The sequence below is a fragment of the Perna viridis genome, chromosome 1, assembly GCF_037379345.1.
Source record: "Perna viridis isolate PV_CMFRI_1.1 ecotype Kerala chromosome 1, ASM3737934v1, whole genome shotgun sequence".
Classification (NCBI taxonomy): Eukaryota; Metazoa; Mollusca; class Bivalvia; order Mytilida; family Mytilidae; genus Perna; species Perna viridis.
The window spans coordinates 16,964,087-16,988,897 of NC_142445.1; the positions used below are offsets into that span (position 1 = coordinate 16,964,087).

Sequence of the window (24,811 nt, forward strand, 5' to 3'; positions counted from 1 at the left end):
GCTCACTTACTTGATATCCCATTTCCCCATTTGAGCAATGCTCACTTACTTGATACTCCCAAATCCCCCATTTGAGCAATGCTCACTTACTTGATACCCCACTCCCCCATTTGAGCAATGCTCACTTACTTGATACCCAACTCCCCCATTTGAGCAATGCTCACTTATTTGATACCCCGAATCCCCATTTGAGCAATGCTCACTTACTTGATACCCCACTCCCCCATTTGAGCAATGCTCACTTACTTGATACCCCGACTCCCCCATTTGAGCAATGCTCACTTACTTGATACCCCACTCCCCCATTTGAGCAATGCTCACTTACTTGATACTCCCAACTCCCCCATTTGAGCAATGCTCACTTACTTGATACCCCACTCCCCCATTTGAGCAATGCTCACTTACTTGATACCCCACTCCCCCATTTGAGCAATGCTCACTTACTTGATACCCTTACTCCCCCATTTCATAACATGCACCTTTTGATTGATCTGGATCAAAGTCTATAAAATAGGAGCTGCATAATGGGGATATGTAATAAAGATTCTGTAAAAGTTACATTTAATTCCATTCAGTGTTTTAGTAGGAGTCACAGGTAAAAGATGGGTACCCCTCTTTGTAACAGAAGGAAGGAAGGAAGAACAGACAAAATGAAGGATGGACACCACTATCATTACATAATCTCAATTTTGAGGGGGAATAATAATGGAAGCCAGGGGCTTCTGGAGGTTAAATTACTGTATTACATCAAGTACACACCAATTTTGTTTGTAACCCCAAGTTAGAAAATGATCATCTTTATCTATCATGGTAGACCTACATAATGTATTCACCTTTCAGATCCTCAAATTCCCCAGGCCAGTTTAAGAATTCATCTCCAGGGTGGAAATGTTCGTCAGGGTGAGGTTCCATCTCTGGAAGACTATTGATTCTTTACCAATCTGTTATCAAGTTACTAAACACCTGAAATATCACAATCAAATCAATAATGAAGCTCAGACAGGTTGAAGGATGTTTTTTTTTTTACTTTCCTTCCAAGTTAATGGTTTTTTGCAAGCAATGTATTTCCCTAAGGATATAATTGGTGTTATATGATGGAATTACATGTACACAACTAGAAACTGGTGTTGATGGATTTATGTTTCATACTACCAAGCATTTAAGATTACCATATACATGTACATGTATATCTATAATTACATTAACTTTTGCCCAAGAAAAATACATTTACAGGAATAACACATGATTTTCTCTCTATAGTCAAGCACAAAATTCATGTGAAGTAAGTGTTTATCCATCCTTCACACCAATTACCACTTTATATTTATATGACAATTGACAAATTGTGAATATGTAAATATCTGATAGATGAAATTCAAGTTAAATGAAAAATAATAATTTCATATAAAGTCTGACTCTAATATCATGAATATATATTTTTGTTATTACATGTATATATCAATAAGAGTTTGGCCAGAGGTGGATGCAGAGATTCTCAAAACAGGGGGGGGGGGGTTGTCATGGTTCAGTAATTTCCTATTTAATCAACTTAATTTTTCCGACCTAAAATACAATTTTATGTCTTTTGCATATATAGTGTTTGGGTAAAAAAGCAGTCAGGCAAGTATATTTATGAGTGAAATGGGTCCTAAGACCTGAAGCAGAATATGAAAGTAGCTACTATACACACCATGTTTTGTCTTTATTTTATGGTTTGTTCTCTAAGGAATTTAGAAGTCATAATATGATATTTGGTAAATATCAACTAACCAAGAAAGGATAAATCTGTGACTTAGAGTGAGAGTTTGAGATGATTAAAAACCATCATCAGATAGACCTGGAATCCACCTTACTGTCACTGGCTGAGGGTGTTGTATGTCGGGTATTAAAAAGTGTCCAAGGTCTTTGACTTATCTTGTTGGAGAGAGAGTGAGATTCCTGACATTATCATCAACTACCATATAATTCATTATGTTTTGTAAAGGACTTAGAACAAATAACTGGCAATGGACACTTCATCTGATGAAGCCAATACTTGATACCCTGATTAATGCACAATACAACTATTACTACGACAAAGGCATTACAATCATTTCTATATAGCCTGTAATTATAACCATTATAACTTTCTTACCATTTAGGAGATAGAATAAAACACACAGCTAATACATGTACACTAGGTTTTACATTATCTTTTCCAATACAAAGATCAATAATCACAATAGATCATGAATGAATTATTGATAAATAAATCAAATGCTAGCAAATGTTAATCAAGTTAATCCAAGTAATTAATTGACAGATTATTTTATGTACAACATTATAAATCACAATGTCATTATCAGAAATTCTAATCAAAATCTTTATTGATCCCTAAATATACTTTATTAAACATACATGTAGATGATATTAAAATATTTTCTTAAGACATTACATTATGAAATCTTTTCAAATCATCAAATAATTTTCTGGCTAAAATTGTGTTTAAATGTACAGGGGTTTCTTTAAAAAAAAAATATACGTTTTCTATCATTCCCTAGTTTTACAGAGTCTTTGTTAATACGATAAATTAGTATCCACTGAACATTGGAAAATCAGCATAAACAACAAGAATAATGGTATGTACCCTAGTAACAAAGTAAAGTTTCACAGCTTATTCAATAAATGCAATTCAATTTGGAGGAGCTAGTGCACTTCTGTGTGAACTTAACTTTTGTTTCTCCAAAAGTATTGATAGATCGTGATTTCTTGAACATTAATTTTAGGGGATCATGAAATTTACGAAACAAGAGGCTTCCAGGAGCCTGATTCGCTCACCTTGTTGAATTTTGCATTTCAAAGGCAATAAATTAAACATGAAGTTGTCCAACAATTTTGACTCAAGAAGTCTTTGGTAGGACTTATCACAAGATCTTTTCAACAATTGAAAGTTTCTTTGAATCTATCATAGTTTTCAAGATATTGACTGAAAAATATTTAAAAAAAAAAGAAGTCAAGGGCAATAACTCTTACAAGGAGTCTGAAGACTTTTGTAGTCCTAATAATATGGATAATTTAAGCTATTGAAAGAATTTGGATAAACCTAACAGTTTAGGAGATATATGTGAAAAACTACTGTCTGACCCCTATGTTCTATTTTTAGTAATGGCGGCCATGTTTTTTGACGAATCAAAAGTCCCTAAATAGTTTTTGCAGGATACCCCAAGGAACATTCATACCAAGTTTGGTTTCAATTGGTCAAGTAGTGTCAGAGGAGAAGATTTTTGAAAGAAATAACATTAAAAATAGCAAAAATTGTTGAAAAAGGGCAATATCTCCAACATGGCTTAACGGATTAGAACCAAAATTTGACCAGTGATAGATCTCATCATGCTGAACACTTTCACCAGAATTCAGAATTCAGTCAAACCTAACGGTTTAGGAAATATATGTGAAAAACTACTGCCTGACCCCTATGTTCCATTTTTAGTCATGGCAGCCATGTTTTTTGACAAATCAAAAATCCCCACATCAGTTCTATGCAGGATACCCCAAGGAACATTCATATTAAGTTTGGTTCTAATTAGTCAAGTAGTTTCAGAGGAGAAGAGTTTTGTATAATTGTTAATGACGACGATGATGGAAGACGACGATTACGGACGCCAAGATTGAAGTGATGGCAATATCTCACTTGGCCTTCGGCCAGGTGAGCTAAAAAAAAATAAAATTGAATTTAGATTCTTGTAATAAGGCTTTTTTTAGGTACTTAAAACAATAGAGAGAAATATATTTCTCCTGCATAATCAAGGTGTTTGGGATCAATACACCTCTCATCTAAACAGACATAGAAAATCAATAATTATTTCACATGTAGTACTTTGGTCACAAAAACTTAGCTAAGAACAACATACATGTATTTTGATTTATGTCTCATCTACATTTTTTTATTCAAATGTACAAAATCTGATGTACATGTAGTTTAATTACACTGAATTAAAGAAAAACAGAATTTACATTGTAATGCATGCTATGCTTAACTTAGCATCATTTTGGAGGTGATTACATTTTAAGTATATTTCAATTTTGATTAGCATTTTACTATACCAGTATACTAGGTATATATTTATTAAGACTAAACACACTCTTTTTAACACAGTAGCTACAATTTAATTTTGATAGACTTGGGCTTTTTAACCTGTCTACATCTGCTTACATGTATTTAAGTGGACGATTATACATCATATGTCAGCACTTTATACACTGATTACACCTGATTAGAGAAAAAATATGTCTGTTTCCTGCTACCCTAGTTTTTTGTGCATACCCTAAACATTTTATGGCCATTTCGGCTAAAGCACTGTAAAAGTCTAGATTTTTTTCCCTTATGTTTTTGGAAAATAGAATAATGTCCCTATATACCTACCCTATATCTTTTCATGCTGGTAGCAAGAAACAAGAAATTATTTTTTTTTTGGCCTTCCTTTCAACAATTTTACAATGCATGAAACACAGAATGTACCAGATTACCTTTACATGTATCAATAATAGGTGTGTGGTACACAGATAACAGCTACAGAATTATTTGTACCAATAATTAGACACCTTTTCACCTACTAAATATTGGACAGTGTCACACAGATTACACCAGATTACCTGTAATATTAATTAGTGGCACACAACCAGAAGAGACCTGTTCCAATAATAATTCAGATTTAAAAAAAATATATGTATTACTGATTGATCTCATGTAACACATTTATGTATGTGTATGAGCGTATTTAATAAAATCTGAGGTATTATATAAGTCATGCTTAATAAAAACATTGTGCATCTAGTTTATATACATGTACATTTCTCAATAAATATTTCATGTGTAAGTAGAAATAAGTAAAACAGACGATCTGAAACATGACTTGTAACAGCTATTGGACACACATTTTATGTACATTGACTTAGGAAAGACAGTCTAAACAACAACAATACTTTTTATCCTGAAACTACTGAATTTTTAGCACCTAACAAGTAACTTAAAATGCTCACTCAAAAATCACATAACACTATTGTCAACATGAGTATTCATTTCTCCACTACATGGTAGGGACGGCGATGAATAGAGTATCTCTCCAGTGTTCTCCCTCAGGAAAAAATTGGAGAGGGTACTCATGTTCACGCTCCTCTATCCAACTATCTTAAATCAAAATTCAAAATTACCTAACAATGCTGATAGAAAACTGAAAATTGAACAAACTGTATAATTGGTATGACAACAAGAGAAAAATAACTATCAGGTTCTGTTGTATCTTACATTGAAACTGATCAGGAACTGGATAAGGTATAAAGGTGGCTAAAAAGAGCAAATCAACAAGTTGTTCTGTGAAGTAAAACAGACTGTTCTCTGTTAAAGACCTGCTTACTACCCCTGGAAGAAATAATTCACACAAGTGAAAAGGCTATGTTGATCTGTTCTGCATGTAAGTCAGTGTTCCCTGTACAGGTTGTACTGAATACTGTGTCACTGTGACTGTTCAGTTCAAAATTTGCAAAATATAGGATGGGTATTTTTAGTATTCGGTAGGACAGCAAACCTGGGTTGTAGTCAGTCATGTTGTAATTGTTAGTTGTAATCAGCTGTAATAGATTACATTTGTATATAATAATCAGTAATTATTAGAAATACATGTATGATTACTTGTAATTTAATTTAATTAATGGACAGTAACTGTGATTACTTTCTGTTTACTTTTGATTACTTTTATTTGATTACATTCTGAATACTATTTTGGCATCTGATCTAGTATTTCTCTGCTTATTCTATTAAACAAAGGATGCCATTTGGACCCTTTCCCTTTTTTTAATATGATTTAGTAAAGTTCCATCCTGAAGTTAATTCTTAATGTGTTAAAAATCCTTTATTGCAACCTTTATTTGATAATATATGCTGGCTGCATATAAATTAAATTATAATAAAATGTCATTTTCTTTACACTGTCAATCAAGTATTGAAAATAGGTGTAAAATTAAAACCATTTCAATTACATGTATTAAACATGGTAAAGTTAATATCTTAGCTCCATTCTCTTTTTATAAACAAATACAATCAAATGTTGTCACTGTTGATCAAGTTGAAATTAATCAAGTGAAAAGTAAGTGAGTTCTTGTCCAAACACACATGTAAACTTTATAAATGCTTGTCATTCTGTCATCAGATCATGGAAAAGACACCTCTTAGGTTTTTAAATTCCAGCTGGAATTGAAGGTCCAGTCAAAGCAAAATGCAAAATATGCACGACAATACATAAACCACAACCAAACATTGTTTTGTTGTACTTGTACTTACATGTACATGTATATTTTGAAAATGTGCTGATTTATTATCTCCCTCGAAAGTGCTCATATTTGTATAGAATGTTTCAATAATTATATTCAATTAAAGTTTGAATTTGTGGTATTAGTTACTATCTTTGAGAAAAAGGATAAAGTAATCCAAATTAATCTTAATTACAAACCATGTCTGGTTGTAGTAGGTAGTAGATTTAGATAGCCAGTTATTTGCCTCTGTTAAAGGATAATGTTTAAGCTGAAATGGTTTCTGACTGGCCTGTAACAGAGTGGTCTCTGGTTTGATCCTGGTGGTGATGGAATAATTATATTAAATTATGTTCTCCCATTACATTTTGTGACTAACAAAAAAACCCATGGAATTTGACAGCCATTCAGCTGGTAGTACTAAGAGTTGTTCATTGTATGAAGACACTTGTGGTGAAAAAAAATGTTGAGGCAGCCTATCCTGCCTTGTAGTACATGTACAAAAAATGTAGGTAGTGAGATATAAATAGCCAGGGGTATACAGTATTTTGTGAGATAAATCACTCACTCCAGTAACAACATCAAGGACAAACTGTCCGTTTCATAATTGTTGTTTGAAATACGGTAAAATTGTTTTGTTTTCCAAGGAGCCATAAAGATATTTTACTTCCCCTTCGTGTTGCTTTCTACATTTGCACATTGTATCATACATGTGCATATTACATAAACATGTACCTGTGTTAACAATAAGTTGTATTTACTTACTGTCTTCGTTTGATATATGAGTAGGCACTGAGAATATGCCAACACACTACTGCCAGTACTGGTAATACATGCAAGTAAAGGCAAATTTGATATAACTTCAGCGAAGACACATGCGTGTACAAGTCAACAATTAATGCAAGTTTTGTAGAGCTTTTTAACTGCCAGCGAGATTTACTACTGTTTGTTATATGAGCTTCTCACATGGTCGCTGACCTTATGGGGAGGCAAGCCTAGCACATGATAATCCAGGCTGGAAAATAAGTGAAACACTGTCTAGGGTAGGTGCCTGGAAACCTGGACACATAAAGGTTTCAAACCCACAGCAGTTTCATATTATGAAACATTCTTCCAAACCATTTCAGGACAGAAAATAGTCTTCCCATATTAAAAGCCTAGTTTGTTCCTGGAATGGCACTGTTTTGTATGCAAAAAAGCTTCTATCATGTTTGTCGCCAAATCTGTTTTTTAGCTCCTCACTAGTGCTAATTTTGCATGAATTTTGATATTTTACTCAGTCTTTTTATGCCTATACTTGGCGTCACATAAATAAGATACTGTTATAATATGAATGAATGTATTTTCTAAGACTTTATTGACACCTACCATCGTTTAATTTGTCTTAAATGACTTGTTCATTCATTTAGCCAAACGGCTTCTCCCTAAACATTGAATTTTTAAATTCCAGTGAGATTTTAATTCTCGGTCCCAATATTACATTGTCAAAAGTCAGCCATGCTTACAGTGATTGGGTTGCTAGGAGATGTTGTTTACGTTTAAATGGTTTGTTCAAAAACCGAAGAACCCAGAACGTGTTTTGGCGTTAGTTCGGATATCTCAGATTTATTCTACGTGAACAATGTACAATACTGAGAAGTTGATCAAGCAGACGATTGTCACAAGAGTTCAACAGGAACTCAAGACCTTCGTTTGTAAACAAATCGTCCCATAAAAGGTCTGAAAAATTCCCAACGATATTAGAACTGTCAAATTTGCGATGCAAATTTTTGGTTGTTCCCTCCGCGGGACTTGAACTTGTACCGCTGTGACATCTATGGCAACACCACCTGCACAGCACCCTAGACCACTCGGCCAGCTAGGCTATAAAATATAATAGCTTTCGCTGGCCAAGAACCTTATCATTTGCTTATGTGTGCCTTGGATAAATGTACAATCATCCACAGCATATGTGATTCAGCTTCTGAATCTGTGTTGATCTTGAACTTCGTGAGTTTTATGCTGAAGAAGAATATCAGTTATCCAAAATAATCAATGTAAATTTTACCATCTTTTGGTGATGTTAAACATATTTAGATGTTTATTTAATTTATTATGTTTCGCATCGTTTTTTTTTTTAAATCTAAATAAAGCTTTTGTATTTGTAGTATCAACTTCTTGACTTAATTACAAGTCAAGCGCCTTAACAACACAGCCACCCAGCCCTAGATTACTGCTGTCTCAAACTTTTTAAGATAGGATATTGTTCTGACCACACAATTAATTACCAATTGAAAATGGGGGCATGGAAGGTTACAAGTTCAAAGGAAATTTACTCGGTCAACATTTTACATACTTAGTTTCAGTTTCTCCGTTTCAGAAGAAGTATCGTCTGAATATAGCTGAAATATTGCTGCTCGGACGTTAAACCCCAACAATCAATTAACCGTTTCAGAAGACAAGGCTCAACACACAGAGAAAATTCAACTACGTTCTTCGGATAACCTTAAGTTTTCAGCATGCTATCCAATGTGAAAAAAGCACTGTGTCACATTATTAACTTACGGCTTACGGCAACAACTTGAATCTAGATGATGTACAGCTGGTATCGCCATGTTGTCGTCAATAAATAATTACAGTCGAAGGACCTCGAAACATTTCAACAAAATTAGTGGTAAAAATCCGAAGGCCGAATTTAACCGAAAGTGAGTCGCGTTCGACTAACATAAAAATGAAATTGGGAAAATATTTAAAAAAAATATTCATGTAATTATTTTTTTTTACTAAGATATATAAATTTCACTCCTTAATGACTTCATTCCATCTTACAGTTTGCAATGATCCATTTCCGAATGCTTGGAGATTTTGACAATTTTTTATGCACATTTCAAACGCGCCTTTCCTTGCTCGAGTTATTACCCCTGTTTCTAAAATGCAAGTCGGAAAATTTTGCTTGACATAAAGCTATGCTTAGTAGTTAAAATCTGCATCTAATTTGTTAAACCAGGTACATATATGTTGTATGATAGAATTTGTTTGTAGAATTTAAAAAAAAATACTTATATATGTTATGTTCTTAATTGTAATTGTTGTCCACTGTCCATGTAGTCCGAATTTCCTCTGACCCTGCAACCCTCCTCTTTTTTATTTGGATATTGATATGTCGGATCCAAATAAAAAAGAGGAGGGTTGCAGGTTCAGAGGAAATTCGGACGACTGTCCGTGCAACCCTCCAAATTTATTTTGATATATTGATGTAATGATGAGTAAGATTTAAGTAAAGCGTTTGTGAGCCAAAATAAGATACATTGTGCAAGGACACTTCAATTTCTAATGTTTTGTTCCTTTGGGGAGGTTGGTTGAGTCGTTCTGTGATGACTGACACCACTGTTGGGTCATGTGTCAAGGTTTCCAAGCACCTACCAAGACATACATGTATAATACACAGAGATAAGAAACTTGTTAATTAGCCTGTTTATTAATAAAATTATCATGTGGCCACATGAGATTCCCTGTCGCTTCCACTTATTTATTAAACTACTTTTTCCCCTCTCGATTAAATGATCTGAAATAATTGAAGTAGACACCCAGAAGACATAAAAATGAGAAATTGGAGATTTTATCTAATTATCTTTTGAAAAAAAAAGTTGTGATGGGTTAAAATGAAAATTTAATTTTTAATTATTTTCATTTTTCGTAAAAAATGGGGGTAGGTAACTTGTTTACAATTTTTCTTTTTTGTTTCTTTTGCCTTTTAGTGGAAAGAAAAAAATGTGTTAATTGATTAACATGAAGCTAAGATATTGTAGAATGGGAAACTGAAGATTTAATGTCAATATTGTCTCCAACACAAATCAGTCAAGAACTTCAAAAAAAAATTGCCAACCTACCGACCCTACTGTTCAAGAGTATGTTTTGTCTTGACCTCATGTTATTTGTGTGTTACTCTCCCCTATGAAATATATAAAAATCCTTGTCTAACTCCATATATATAATTTTACAAACTGATAATCTGGAAAAAATCAAAGGAAGCTGTGCATCATACCCCCTCCCCTAAAAGACATGCACAATTACAGAAATTGTATAATTTTTGTTTCATTTTAGGGGGCTAAAATTTTTCAACAATGAATCAAAAGGAGCTGGATGAAATTGCTGAGAAACTTGATGTTCAATACAGTGTCCTAGATAACCTAAAGGATGGGAAATTGACATACTCTGCAAAGATTGTTCTGACCAATAACAGCTCAATAACTTTGGATTATGAGAAAAAATGGGCTATTTATTTTTGTCATATACGTATGATTGAGCCTTCCATTCTTCCAGATGATGGGGAAGCACTTATGGTTGATGCAGGTGTTAAATTCAGACATATAAATGGATGCTTGTTTACTCTTGAGCCAATGAAGTCTTTCAAACCATTAGGTAAAAATGACTCTTTGGATATTTTGTTTAAAGCTCAGTATTATTCAATTGCTAGATCAGATTTAATGCCAAATTGGTACTTAACTTGTAATGACCTCAAACCAAAAATAATCAAGTCTACTAGTCATGAAGATTTAGAATATGTTCTACCATTTGATGAGGCAGAGAAATGGAAGAGGTTCTCATACAGACTAGAAAGTGGGACTTTGAGGCAGGATAGGTATGATCCATGGACACCCCAGGAAAGGTTTGCTAGAAATAAAGTTGAAGATCTTAGAAAGCCAGGAAAGGAATTTATTCCTACACCTTTGGAGATGGAATCGACCAAAGATAAATTCATTGACCTTTCTTCTTTGAAGTGGTCTATATTGGCTGACAAGGTTGTTTTGAAAGAAGCGAACATCTTAAAAGGTACATATATATATATTTTTTTGTAATTTTATACTTATTACATGTATACTGTACATATACATGTAAATCTCTATTTCTATATACTGTTATTCTAAACTGAAAAATACTGCCACTGAGACTTTAATATACATGTAACTACATTTGTACAACATTATTTAAAAAAAAAACAACACTGGTTAAAGTCAATGAGGTCAACTATTTTTACTATTCTTCTCTGTAAAAACGTCATAGTATGTATAAACTGTGTAACTAATAATTTCTTCATAGTACTGTGATATTGAGGGTTATAATTTCATATATACATGTATGTGAAATTACTTTTCTTTCTTGGACTTCGTCTAAATACTTTATTATCATGATTATAGCATGTGACATATATGTACAATGTACATGTACATGTACACCATTTACATGTATATTGTATTTGTCAAATGTCATGGATGTAGTTAGATTGGAATATCCATGCCGCATTTCAAACAAATGAGATATTTTCTTACAGTAGTAATAACACATTTAGAAACTCTACACTATAGTAATACATGTATAATTAACAGAATAATCAGTTTGAATTGGTGAATAATCTTTTTTTTTTCAAGCATTTATTGTATGATCACATATATGTGTGCCAAGAAGGCTAGTACATGTACACATGTAGGTTTAACTTTTTCATTTAATTGTTTTAGACCTGCATTAAAGTAATATGTTCTTGAGCACTAGAGATCATAATTTTTATACATTTCTTTCTAGATTGGATATATTGTGGTTTACTGTTGTCTGTCCCTTCATTCATCATTCACACTTTCCATAATAACTTGAAAATGCTTCCACCTGTCTCCATGCAACTTTTGATGAAATTCTTTTTATTGATTTGAGCTTCCTTGCAATTTTTATGAAATTCTGATTTTACGTTTTTGATTTATGAGACTTTTTTTTTTATCTTTTTCTATTTATAATCACTTTTTTACAAACTGGTAAACCAATACAAAACTTGGGATATTTTTTTTTTTAAATTTGAATATACATATATGATATCAGATGATACAATGTATAATATTTACAACCTGGTTTGCGATGTTTTAATATAGGTTCATTTGAATTGTACTTTAAATCCTTTGATCTTTAACTAATATTAATAATAAATTGTTCTGTCAACAGAAAGCTTATGTATAGAAGTTAGTGTGGAAGATTCAAACTTGAACGAAAGTGCAAAATGTGAAAATACAATACAGTTGAAAATTGGAAAAGTTTTTGATGGCAAGAATCCAGAGGCATATTCGGTGACAATCAATGATGATGTTCCATCAATAGAGATAATTGGCAATAAACCCTGTGGTGTGTTCTATGGTGTTCAGACTCTTCTAGCATTATTAAAAGACAATATAATTCCAGTGATGACTGTTCGTGATTCTCCTAGATATCCATACAGAGGCATGCAATTAGATGTTTCGAGGAACTTCCACAGTAAAGCCCAGGTGTTGAAGTTACTCGATGTTATGGCAATGTATAAGATGAACATGTTCCATTTCCATTTGACAGATGATGAGGGATGGAGATTAGAAATCCCTGGTCTTGAGGAACTAACAATGGTAAATTTAGTTATCTAAAAGATACATATTTAGCTACTTTTTTCTCTTAGATGTTTCTTTATTGATCTAAGTTTGGCTTTTGAGAATGTAAGAGCACTGTTTGTACTACAGAATACCCTACACTAGTTATTTTCACTTGACTCATTGTGTAGTCTAGATTTTGATTTTTTACAAACCACAAACTTTTTTTTATATATTTTAAGTACATGAGTACAATGTTCTAGACTGCTGAGTTACAAGTGAACTGTTGATTAAGTAGAATAAACTTTACATGCATACATGTATGTGCAACAAAAGGCTCATTTATAGTGAATGATCATTTCATAGCCATGTGCAGTACATTTACAAAATTTTTTTTTTCTTTCATAATTTTATTCCTCATGGAAGTGATATTTTAAACAAAAATAATAAATATAATCGAATAGAAGAAATAAACTGCATTTGCAATGTATTTTGATATTTTATATGTTAAAAAGGTTGGTGGAAGAAGAGGACATGATTTAACAGAAAGATCTTGCATTTTACCAATGTTGGGTTCAGGGCCAGATTTTGACACTTCAGGTTCTGGGTATTATTCTGTAAAAGAATATCAAGAAATATTACAGTATGCCAAAGACAGGTATATTGATGTTATTCCTGAGATTGATATGCCTGGACACAGCCATGCTGCTATCAAAGCTATGAGAGCAAGGTATCTTAAATATAAGGATGAGGGTAATATAAAAAAGGCCGAAGAATATGTTCTGACTGATTTGGGCAATGGCAAGAATGCCTTGTCCTGTCAGTTGTATGCTGAAAATTCTTTAAATCCTGGATTAGATTCTACTTATAGATTCATTGAAAAAGTTGTTGTAGAAGTGAAGAAAATCCATGAAGAAGTCAGTCCATTAAAAATGTTCCATTTTGGTGGAGATGAGGTGCCATATGAAGCTTGGTTAGATTCACCTGCTTGCAAGAAATTAGTTGCTAAGAAGGAAGTCAAGGACTTTAATGAAATAATGGAATACTTTAACAAAAAAGTGGCAAAGATTGTTGCCCAGCATGACTTGAATCTTGGTGCTTGGCAGGATGGGGTGATTCATGATGAATATTTCTTAGAACCAATGAGGAGAGAGTGTTTTCCAAATAAAGATGTGTATGCTTATGCTTGGCAAAATGTCTGGGAATCTGGTTTGTCTGGATGTGCTTATAAACTGGCTAATGAAGGTTATAAGGTAACACATTATGTTTATGAAATGAGAAAATATACATGTACATGTATGTCGGTTATTTGGCAGATTAAAAATGGTATACTGCTGTTCAGCTGATACATGTACATGTAATATGTCATATGCAAAAGTATTATTAGGGATTTTGATAATTTTTTGATATAATGTTTATTTTCATTGAAAGAAGCCACCTTTTTTCATTATTTTCTTGTGTTTCATTTCTGTGTTTTCACCATATAAACACTTGAAAAGGGTTATACATGTAGGTGCTTGAACCATTTTTCCTTTTGGTTTTAAGATTTTCACTACCACTGAAGTTTTAATGTTTTGACTTACATGATGTACTTGTATGTCTTTAAGAATGTTTTTTAATGTTAATTACTTTAACATGAAAAAGTGTGTACACAAAACATTTTTGTCATTCAGATTCTATAAGGGAAGAATTAGAGGAATTTTGTTACAAGCATTATTTATCATACAAAATAGCCACGATGTTATTTGAATGATGCACTTGACATATGCATGAACACATGAATGGTAGGTTCATGAAGTTGTATAAATGTAATATTACCTACATTGCTTTTTATTTAGATCTTCAGTAGCATGAAAAATATCACACAAAATGTCACTGCTGAATTGAACCTTTTTAAATCAACTACAGTATTAGTTCATGCATTGATCATGTCTGTCTGTTCTAAACATCATTAATTTTATTTTCCTATAGGTAATAATGGCTCAGGGAACCCACCTTTATTTCGATCATCCTCAAGAGCCTGACCCAGAAGAAAGAGGACTCTATTGGGCCACAAGATATACTGACACAAGGAAAACTTTCAGTTTTATGCCTGACAATATTTATGGAAATGCTGATTACAAACTAACAGGGGACCCCATCACAAAGAAGGATCTTGATATTCATGCATTGGACCATGTGCCACTAAAAAAAGCTGAAAATGTAATTGGTAAGAATGATGTCCTGTAAACTGTCTAAGGTGATAATTAATAGTTTTCTTCTATATTGAACCCTGTGCAGGTCCAGGTGTTAAAAGAATAGGCCTGCAGCAGCGCTAAGCTTGTCGTATAATGCGACTAAATAGTGCTCAGAAACCTAGTCGGGGGCTAGGCGCTCTGCCCACAAAGCAACTGGGATGTGTGCCCCAGGCGGTGGAATGGGGTACCCCTGGTGTGTTACATGCTGGGGTTGTCAGGCTGTAATACGGAAAACCTGACCGCAAACCATAGTGGTGCACCGTGTTGGGAAAGATGCCACGTTCCTCGCACGTTAAAGAACCCTGCTGTGGTATTCAGTAGGAGTAGGAACCTTTGCGCTCCGCCACAGGAGGCTAAATTGCCCGACCTTACCCATCCCCCCTTTTTCCAGTGGCAATCAAAATTTGTTGATCCTCTTATCCTTGTGTCCCATCCTTTTTTTTTTATTTCATGTTCATTTTATCATCCATTTCATGCTCATGGTCTGAATATAGGTGAAATATTGCTGCTCGGACTTTAAACCCCAACAAACAAACAAACAATCTTCTATATTGGGCATCTTACAAATGTTTTTTTTTTTCAGAGCTTTGCAGTTCTCTTTTTGAAGGTACAGTTTATTTACTGGTAATTTCAATGTTTTTACTCATGAGTGTTTAAATAAACATCATTTAGCTGCATAAGTGCCAACTTACACATTTTTAGCATGTTTTCACAATTTTGACCATTTGTCCTGCTAACACAATTTTTCAGGTCAAATTTGTCCTGAAACTGATTTTGTCAAAAATACCAAGAAAACTTTGGATTCAAACCCTAAATTCATGTTTCAATCTCATTTGTTTGATTAGAAAAGCCATAAATCTGATCAAAGGTTTTAATTGCTGTCTAAATATGTGTAATGACCGGTAAATAATCTCGGAGGTCCAAGGAGCAATCAGCTGATTGAATCCCAATTGGATCTGCCACTATTTCATGAACAGCCAAGCGTTTCCCAAAGATTAATATCTACTGCATAATTAATTCGACAAATATTGTCAATTTAACAGATCTAAAATTTGCAGAACCACGTATGTAAACAAATTATAAAATTACTATTATTTATAGGAAAAAGTTACCCCCTATAATCTTTAATTCTTTTTTTACATTTTCTGCAAGTTCAACAGTGCAGTATATTTCCAAATAGTTTTGTAGGCAAAAGTTGAAAGAAATACTATTCATTTAAAATAGTGATGATTTATTAAATTTGGTAGCAAAATTATTGAATATTTATAACATTTCCTCATATACTGAATCTTATGGTATGCATTTAATGAAAAAAAAAGAGATGCCCAAGTTTTAATGCCAAATAAACTAAATATCACAGTGATAAACCCATATGTTGATGGGTTAATTTATGATCAAACAATTGAAATCTGATGCACTTAGATTGTAATATGAAGGGCAGATGTGCAAAAGGTATTTCATAAATGTAGAATTGTTCAATGTATTTTAATTAAATTTAAACTTCAGAATTTCAATTAGGTTTGGAGAAATCCACCACAAAAAGGGCTTGCAAACATCAATTAATTACATGCACATTGCATGCACATGTTGTTCAGCTGAAAAAGGTCCTTTACTACTGGTGTGGTTGTCTCATTTATACATTACAACAGTAAAACCCATACAGTTTGTCAAATATGTCAAGAAAATGTACTTTCACAAGTCTTAAAAAACCATGGGGATTTTCAAAAGTTGGCAGGTACGTAACTTTTAAGATTAAAGAAATCTGATAATCCAGAAGAGAGGTGGGTATGGTCCCGCAATTTAGCCTCCTGTGCAGAGTACAAAGATTCCTACTCTTTATGAATACCAAAGCCGGGATCTTTAATGTGCAAGGAACGTGGCATCTTTCCCAACATGTTGAACCACTATTGTTTGCAGTTAGGTTTTCCGTATTATGGCCTGACATCCCCAGCATGTAGCATGCCAGAATAACTCCATTCAACCACCTGAGGCACACAACCCAGTTGCTCTGTGGGCAGAGCGCCCTGGCCCCTGGTCAGGGTTCTGAGCACTAATTAGTCGCCTTTTACGACATGCTTAGTGCTACTGCAGGCCTGTTCATTTGACACCCAGGCCCTTACTGGGCTTTTTACGTAATATATTAAAATATACACTTAATATTAAATCTATAATTCTATATTACAGTAATTGAAAGACTCTTTGACAATGAATACAATGTACATAAATTTTCTATTTGAAGGAATGCAGGGTCAGTTGTGGTCAGAACTAGTTAGGAAACCAGATCAGATGGATTGTATGATCTACCCAAGACTTCTCCCATTGGCTGAAAGAGCATGGCACAAAGCATCATGGGAAAGTGAAGAAAAAGAAGACAGTAAAAAGAAACAAGAAACATCTGACTGGACATTGTTTGCTAATAGTTTAGGGTATAGAGAGTTGGAGAAGCTGGATCGGATGGGTGTGGCTTATCACATTCCTCCCCCTGGAGCAAGGTATGATTTGTCATTAAAGTATTATGAAACCTAACCAAAATACTGTTGTGGTGTTCAGTTTATCTTATTGTTTAATTAAGGGTCTCCTAGGTCAAGGTCTATGGTACACGCATATACATATGAAATTGTTATTATTTTCATTATTTTAATGAAAAGTGAACAGAAACTTTCTTGAATGCTTGTATACAATACATACTCCTCAATATTTTTCTTTTTTTTCACCCAAAATATTTGAAAAGATGGTTTTTGGGTGCATTTGGGATTTAAAAAATGTACAGACAAGACAAATGCATATTTTATGGCAAAAAAAGAGTAAATTTCTCCCTAGATGTTGTGTTTAGGTCCTCCCAATGTTAGGATTAAAATATTGCATAAATAGAAGATATTTTAGTTTTTCTATGTATTTCTGTGTCGAGGATATGTAATTCCTGCACGAAAACTTATTAATTGCACTTTAAATGTATTCCACTTATAAAACCAAGATTGGATGGACCTTGACCAGTTAACAAATATCTTCGAATGAAGTACTGTACCCATTTCCCTTGTATTTAAAAATGATTCTAGAATTAACAAAAGATGTTTGTGCATGAAGAATCTCATTTTTACACATTTTTTTTAGAAAGTAAAGAAATGTGTAATGAAATATACAAAGTTTTCTGCAAAGTATGAAAACTTTGTTGAACATAACAGTTTATATTGTTTTGAAACGATCAGTATACTGACATTCTTATGTGTGTATATTCGAATCATAGATCTTGACTTGGGAAGAATCTTAAAATATGTTCAAGAAATAGCACTGACCATTGTATTTTTCAAGAAGCCTATAATTATTTGGAAGAGGCAAGATAGAAGAGGTAAAGGGTTGTCCATTTAAAAAAATAATTAAGGATCAAGATACTGTAAATAATTTTTTTCTTTGTTTATGAACTGCATATTTTAATTTTAGAATGCCATGATGGGTATTATTCAGGACATATTTTTTGCCATATCGCATATTCAGTTAATAATATATAATAAAAATAGGAAAATCTATCCTGTATAGACAGAAAAAATTCATATGATCTACCATAATGCTTCACAGACAGTTATGCAAATTATATGCACATGTCCACTGTTCTTTTTAAAATCATTTGGAATTATATATATAGTTTGTATTTTTCTGTATTACTTTGGTTCAAACTTATTTTGTGAAATTGATAAGCAGTGCACACTATGGAATGTAATTAAATAATAAGTTTCTAACTACATATAAGGATTACTGTTCAGTCAGCATGGTTGGTTGTCCAATTTGACTGGGTTTTTTAACTTTTTATTGAATTATTGAAAAATCTAGAAATGATATTCTCTACAGAATAACAGATGGTAAAATGGAGATGAATGTAGCTTACCCTGGTCTGTGCATAGAGTACAGTGTAGATGCTGGTGCTTCATGGATACAGTATACTGATCCTGTGGAAGTTAAGGAGGAAAAGGATATTCTACTGCAAACTAAGTATGGACTGAATTATAGCCTCTTCAACATCAGTAATCTAATATTCATTGTACAAAGATGGGTTTCTATTTTTACTTATGATTATGAGATGTAATAGAAGTAACATATAAAAACTGAGAGAAAAAACAAATTAGAAAATAGATTTATGCAAAAGTTGCTGTTCACTTTACTTATCACGTTCGATAAAAGCATATTTGGGGTATGCAATATCTCAATAAAGTGTAATAATAAAATAGCAGCAAACATGGGGGTCTGAGTCCTCATACTTATTTCATTATAAATATTTAAATAAAAATAATTACACTTCAACAGAAAATGCAAGATTAGAAAATTTCAGACACATTCAGGTCAGATTTCAGTGTTTCAACTTAGCTGAGCTTGATCTTACCCTACAGTATCTGAAATTTTTTTTAATCTTTCCCAATAAAGGAAGGTTTTCATATTTCCTTAAACCTCACCCTATTGAACTGGCAATTTTTTGAATTTGATTTAAAAAAGTTTACTTATGAGCATTTCTAGTGCTCTTAATTATAAAATCTAACAATGGGAGTTTCCAGTAGGTGAGAATTGTACATTACACAAGTGGGATGTATGAGTAAATGTGTGAAACCAAATACTGTACATGTAAATACATGCATGTTAGACCTTTAAGCTGAATTTATCTTATCAGAATGTATTGAATACTTTAATTTGGGATATTATGTTTTTTTTTTTAATTTTTGGATTGTTCTTGCAATTATAAACTCACAATATTGAATTTTCAGTGTTATTGATAAAAGATTTTTCTTGATATCATATATACAAGACTGATATTTTGCCCAAAATGATAATGGTACTAAAACACACAATAATTGTTGAATATACAGGATCTGCTCTTGTTTTTTTTAGTGTTTCTAGACATTTCCTGTTTCCAGCATGTTTGGAGATATTTATAATGAAAATTCTGATTTATTCAGCTATGATGTTCCTAGTTACCCATGATTCACTAATTACATTAACAATTTGAATTTTGAACTTTATTTAATAAATAGAGGAACCTATCTAAAATTTAGTCTTCAATTTTTGAAAATCTGCGAAGTACAAAGTTTTGCACCCTCACACAAAATGTATCATTTTATATATGATAAATGATATTTATAGTCATCATTACTTTTAAAAACATGACGTTAACTATAATATGATGTCTCTTCCTATGACATCACATCAATGTTATGTATGAAGGACTATTTGTTTGTAAATAGTTTCACTTTGGTATGAATCATGATATGGTAGGCTTTGCAATTTTGTGAATAATGAGTTTTAGATATTTTATTAAACATAGTAAAATTTTGTTTACATCAGTATCACATGTTGAACTTACAGATTTCACAGTGATACGGTTGTACACATCTGTTTTGATGTGATGCAAAACACAGTACATATGTCACTGTCATTCATATTTTGAGATCTTAAATGGTTTCATAAATCTTTATGTATATTTTAGGTCCAAAGATGGAAAAAGGTGTAGCAGAAAAGTGAAACTCAAAATGACAAAGGATGAGAAAAACAAGAATGGTAACAGAAATTGACCAGCAAAGAACTTGTTGCTACCTGTAAAATGTTGTATACTTACAAGTAACTGTAACTTATTTTTTATTTATTGCATGAAATTTTTTCCTGAAATAGCAATGAAGCTAATACAATGCTCTTGATTTATTGTTATTAGATGCACAAACCTGTCTTCTCTGGTAGATGGGGTGCAAATTGTATGAGTTCTCATAAACATTTAAAAACAGTCAAACAATTTATTAAGATGTCCTGGTTCTTTTGTAATAATATTTAACCTTATTGTAAAGGTCTCTTGTACTTGTATGTCAATTTTACCCAAGGATATCCTTAATTGCGTGTTTGACTGTTTTTTTGTTTGTTTTTATTTTCATTACTAAATTGTTTATGTTTCAATTTTAAGTTTTCACAGGTATTTATTTTTCGCTTGATTTATTTACTATACAACAGTGTTTAAAAAAAAGTTCTGACAGATTTATAATGATAAATTCATGGATAGTACTACTGACAGTAAAGAATGAAACATCTGTGGTTGTTAATTTGCTACCACTTATAGAAAAAAATATTTGACATGCTATTTGAAAACATGGATATAACTCATAATTCTGCACACTCTGGTATTAGCATATTAGCAAGAGCATATTAAGTTAGAAAATTAATTACTTTGTCCCTGCTCAAAATAGCAATTTACAATATCTATAGTACTAGGAAAAATGATTTACCTTCAAGAATCTATTTTTTGTTATTTTTTTCACTGCAAAATCTATCTTGCATGATTATATTAAACTAAAAATGCAAAATTTAATATGGAGCAAGTATCAAACAGATTATTCTAAAATGGTAAATGAACTGCAAATTTATATATTTTTGTGAAAATGAAACTATGGTAATATTGGATTAATTGTTTAAGTATTTTTCTTAACAGTAATAGTTATGTATTTTTGATATGATGGAAGTAAAAAGCTGAATTTGCTCATAGTCAATAATGCTTAAGAATATTTGGCTACATTTTCACTGACAAAAAAAAATAATTTTTTTTAAGTTGGACTTGCAAGTTAAATATTTAAACAGACTCCTCTTTATGGTATTCTTTATTAAAACAAACTATACTCAAAGGAGCAAATCCATACAGAAGAAAATTTGAATTTTCACATCAATTTATGTTAAAAGACCACAGTATGAGTTATTTTGCCTTCTTTTGGTAGGGCTATGTTAAGACGTTGTCAAAAAACTTTTACCTAACATTTTTAGCATATTCAACATAGTGTGAAACATAATATATTACTTAATTCCAATTAAACTTATGATCATAATAGTCTGGTTATTGTTATACAGAAGTTTTTGATGCACAGTATTGTTACAGTGTTATTAAGAGGGCACCCACTTAAAAACGAGGCAGTAGGTGGCACATGATGAAGTTTGTTTTCAAAAAATTATCATCCATTCATATTGCAAATGCATCCTTTTCTCAAAGTTGAATGAAGGTTTGTGATTAACTGCAAGGTTAAAGAGAAGTAAATTACATAGAAAGCATTGAATTTTATTGAAAAAGGGAGATTACTCTTTCATTTTGTCCAAAATTTGGTTGTTTTCTTAGGGAACTGTAAAATCATTTTCTTAGCCGTCCATTGTCGATTAAAAACAATCTTTGTACTGTTGGACATACATATAAATATAACATTGGCTTAAAAATTCTGTTGGATAATAATTAACATTTGCCATCCATATCATAAGAACTGCCTAGTTCTTAAATGGACAGTCTCTTAAAAATGTTGTAAATCATGAGCCAGCAATATTTAAACTTTTTTTTATATATTTCATTGATTGCATTGATAGTACGAAAAGATGTTAAATCTGGTTTATCAACAATTTTTATTTTTATTTCCTTTTCTCCTACTGCCTAATTATTGATATTTTCTATCTCAGGCTAAAGCTGTGATTCTGAAAATATCAGCAATTTCTAATGACAGCATTACATCAGATAGACTATGATGTGGCTGATAAACAGTAAAACACCAATAAGGAAAGTCTTAACAGAACACTACATCTTACCCTATCAACCTCACTATAAAAAATTTTGTCACAACATCAAAATGGACTTTATTCTGTATTAATTTCTACTTACACTTATAGTAATCTGTAAATTGTGTATTTCTCCCAACAATGTAATAGTGTATTACTGGTCATTGGTCAATTATATATCTATTTGCATGAGAAATAAGAAGTTATTATGCTGTAAAAATTAATTGATGACTATTCCAATTTCATTGTTCCATTCCTAGTTTGTTTTGATTGTATCTGTACTATCTTAACTCAAGTCATGACTTAATCATAGAATCATAGTTCTAAATTAATATACGTGTACTTATAGTATGTATGATCTGTGTGTTATAATAAGACATGGAAATTATCTTTGTTAATGTTTATTATTGTTCTTTATTTGGTTGTACTGTTTGTTGAAGTCTGTTATTGTTGTTTTTTTTTTAAGTTGAAACATGTGTTTTATTTGGAATTGAATGTTTTTTGCATTGATTTTTGGAAAGTAAAAAAAAATTAATTCTCCAAATACATCTTCCCTATCCTTAATTGGTGACAGTAACAGAAAAGCCTACAAATGTAGAAAAAAAGAAAAAAAAGAGCAAAAATGTTTTCTTGGTGAATTTTGAGGCTGAGTTTCATTGTTGTATTAATGGCAATGTTTTAGTGTCTTTAATTTTGTACTAATTGCTGAAAAATAAACATATATAATGAATATTTGCAGATATTTTTATGATATAGTATATAGAATAAAAACTTAAAAAAAACAACAAACATACAGAAACATAACAAATGAACTTTAATAAACATGCTAAAAAATCACCACATTAATGTTTATATTTGAAAAGTGATTGGATTGCTTTAGTAATGTTGTCATATTATGATTTAAATTTGGGTTCTATAAGGATTCAAATTTAGATATAGTGTAAGAGCGCATTTCATGGTCATATGAGTGTCTTTTGTATTGACATTATTACAATGTATTTATATCATTTCTCACAATGTGATAGCAATGAAAACTCTTGCTTGATCTAATTGTTACTTCTGCAGCAACTACGTACTGTTAACATTGTTAAAAATAACTCCTGGTCCACTGTGTATAATACTTATAAGAATTTATAATTTAAAATCAAAATTTTAGTTAGATGTATATCAGTTAAAATATATTTGCTTACAAAAACAATGTACGAAATGAATACACCACCAGTTTAAACGGAAACTATAATTTTATTTGATTATATTTAAAAATAAATTTGCAATGGTAATACTTTAAAATTATTTCCTAAAAATTATCTGAAAACAATGCAGACGAATTTCAAATATAATACAAAAATTAAACACATACTAGAGACCAAATGTTCATTAAAATGATAAATTGATAACGACACGACAGGGAAGAAGACGCACAGTAAAAACATGAAATAACCATAATATCATGTCATGTATAAAGAAATAGAAGTAAATGAGTAACCAAGACTCCGTATTGTCAACTTTCCTTTCATTTGTTGTGACATCTATTCAGCACCTGCATATGGATAATTCATATAACAACGTGCATGTTATGCCAGAGCTTGCCGAAACTAAGCAGACTTCTTGAACCGTGCTAGACTGTTTACAACCATGCTTTTGGAGCAGGGTTTTGTTGCTACAAGATTAAAGTCGTCAATACAGAATTTCTGTGGTCGTAATTATGAACTCGTAAATCGTTATGGTGTATCCATCATGAAAACAAATATGTTCACCGTGTAATAGTTTTCCTTTTCTCTTTTGTCTACCTGTACGTAGAATTTTATTAGCAACTTGGCGCGAATTCCTAGAAAAGCAGAGGACGCTTACCCTACCGGTGTATCAAGTTGCTCCATAGTAAAATCGACAGGATTTGATAAAATGCGTCTTGCAAACGAAACAATTTTGTTTTGCTACATTGGGATCTTTGAAAATTGATGTAGCATTGACACTTATTGACCTACCTGAAACTCTCATGAATACGTTTCAAGATTGAAGATCTTACAGCTTTCACACGTTCTGAAAATGAGTCGATATGTATTTGTTCATGGTTCTTTATCGCTGTTATAAAAAATTATAAATTACAAAACTAGTATGGCTAACTATTTACCACATGATGCATCAAAAGCAATACTTTTAACATTGTTTTTTTTTAAAGAAAATCACAAGATGGTATCGAAATACAATCGATAAGCATGCATTTAGAATAAAAAATCTAATCGACATTTTTGAAGAACGACACAAATGTTTCGAACAAGAACGTACATTTAAATACTCAATGACTGCAAACAAGTAAAAGTGAAATTACGTCATGTGAAACAATTGCATAATGAATATTTACATGGTAAAAGCGGGAGC

At 32.0% G+C, this 24,811-nt stretch overlaps 2 protein-coding genes across 5 annotated transcripts in view; one reads left to right on the forward strand and one right to left on the reverse strand.

Moving 5' to 3' along the window:
• Window positions 1–8,913, reverse strand: part of LOC148627511 (protein tyrosine phosphatase domain-containing protein 1-like) — a 31,477-nt gene extending 22,564 nt beyond the window's left edge. Inside the window, exons 1-3 of one of the 4 annotated variants that reach the window (XM_088574186.1) lie at window positions 8,830–8,901; window positions 5,285–5,607; window positions 834–963 (exon numbers count right to left, since the gene is read on the reverse strand). In XM_088574186.1, the coding sequence (XP_088430312.1) occupies window positions 834–912 (79 nt within the window). In that variant the 5' untranslated portion in view covers window positions 913–963; window positions 5,285–5,607; window positions 8,830–8,901. Of the gene's footprint in view, window positions 1–833; window positions 964–2,134; window positions 2,329–5,284; window positions 5,608–8,620; window positions 8,809–8,829 lie in introns of those variants that run through there. The other 3 variants (XM_088574179.1, XM_088574195.1, XM_088574206.1) reach the window with 3 other exon arrangements.
• A 260-nt stretch (window positions 8,914–9,173) lies between these two features.
• On the forward strand, window positions 9,174–23,162 carry LOC148627512 (uncharacterized). Its single transcript, XM_088574217.1, has 8 exons — window positions 9,174–9,271; window positions 10,369–11,097; window positions 12,253–12,683; window positions 13,160–13,897; window positions 14,616–14,853; window positions 17,121–17,373; window positions 18,725–18,865; window positions 20,349–23,162. Exons 2-8 carry the CDS (start codon window positions 10,389–10,391, stop codon window positions 20,431–20,433), a joined length of 2,595 nt encoding a protein of 864 aa, XP_088430343.1. The 5' UTR covers window positions 9,174–9,271; window positions 10,369–10,388; the 3' UTR covers window positions 20,434–23,162.
• Window positions 23,163–24,811: the final 1,649 nt, after the last annotated feature.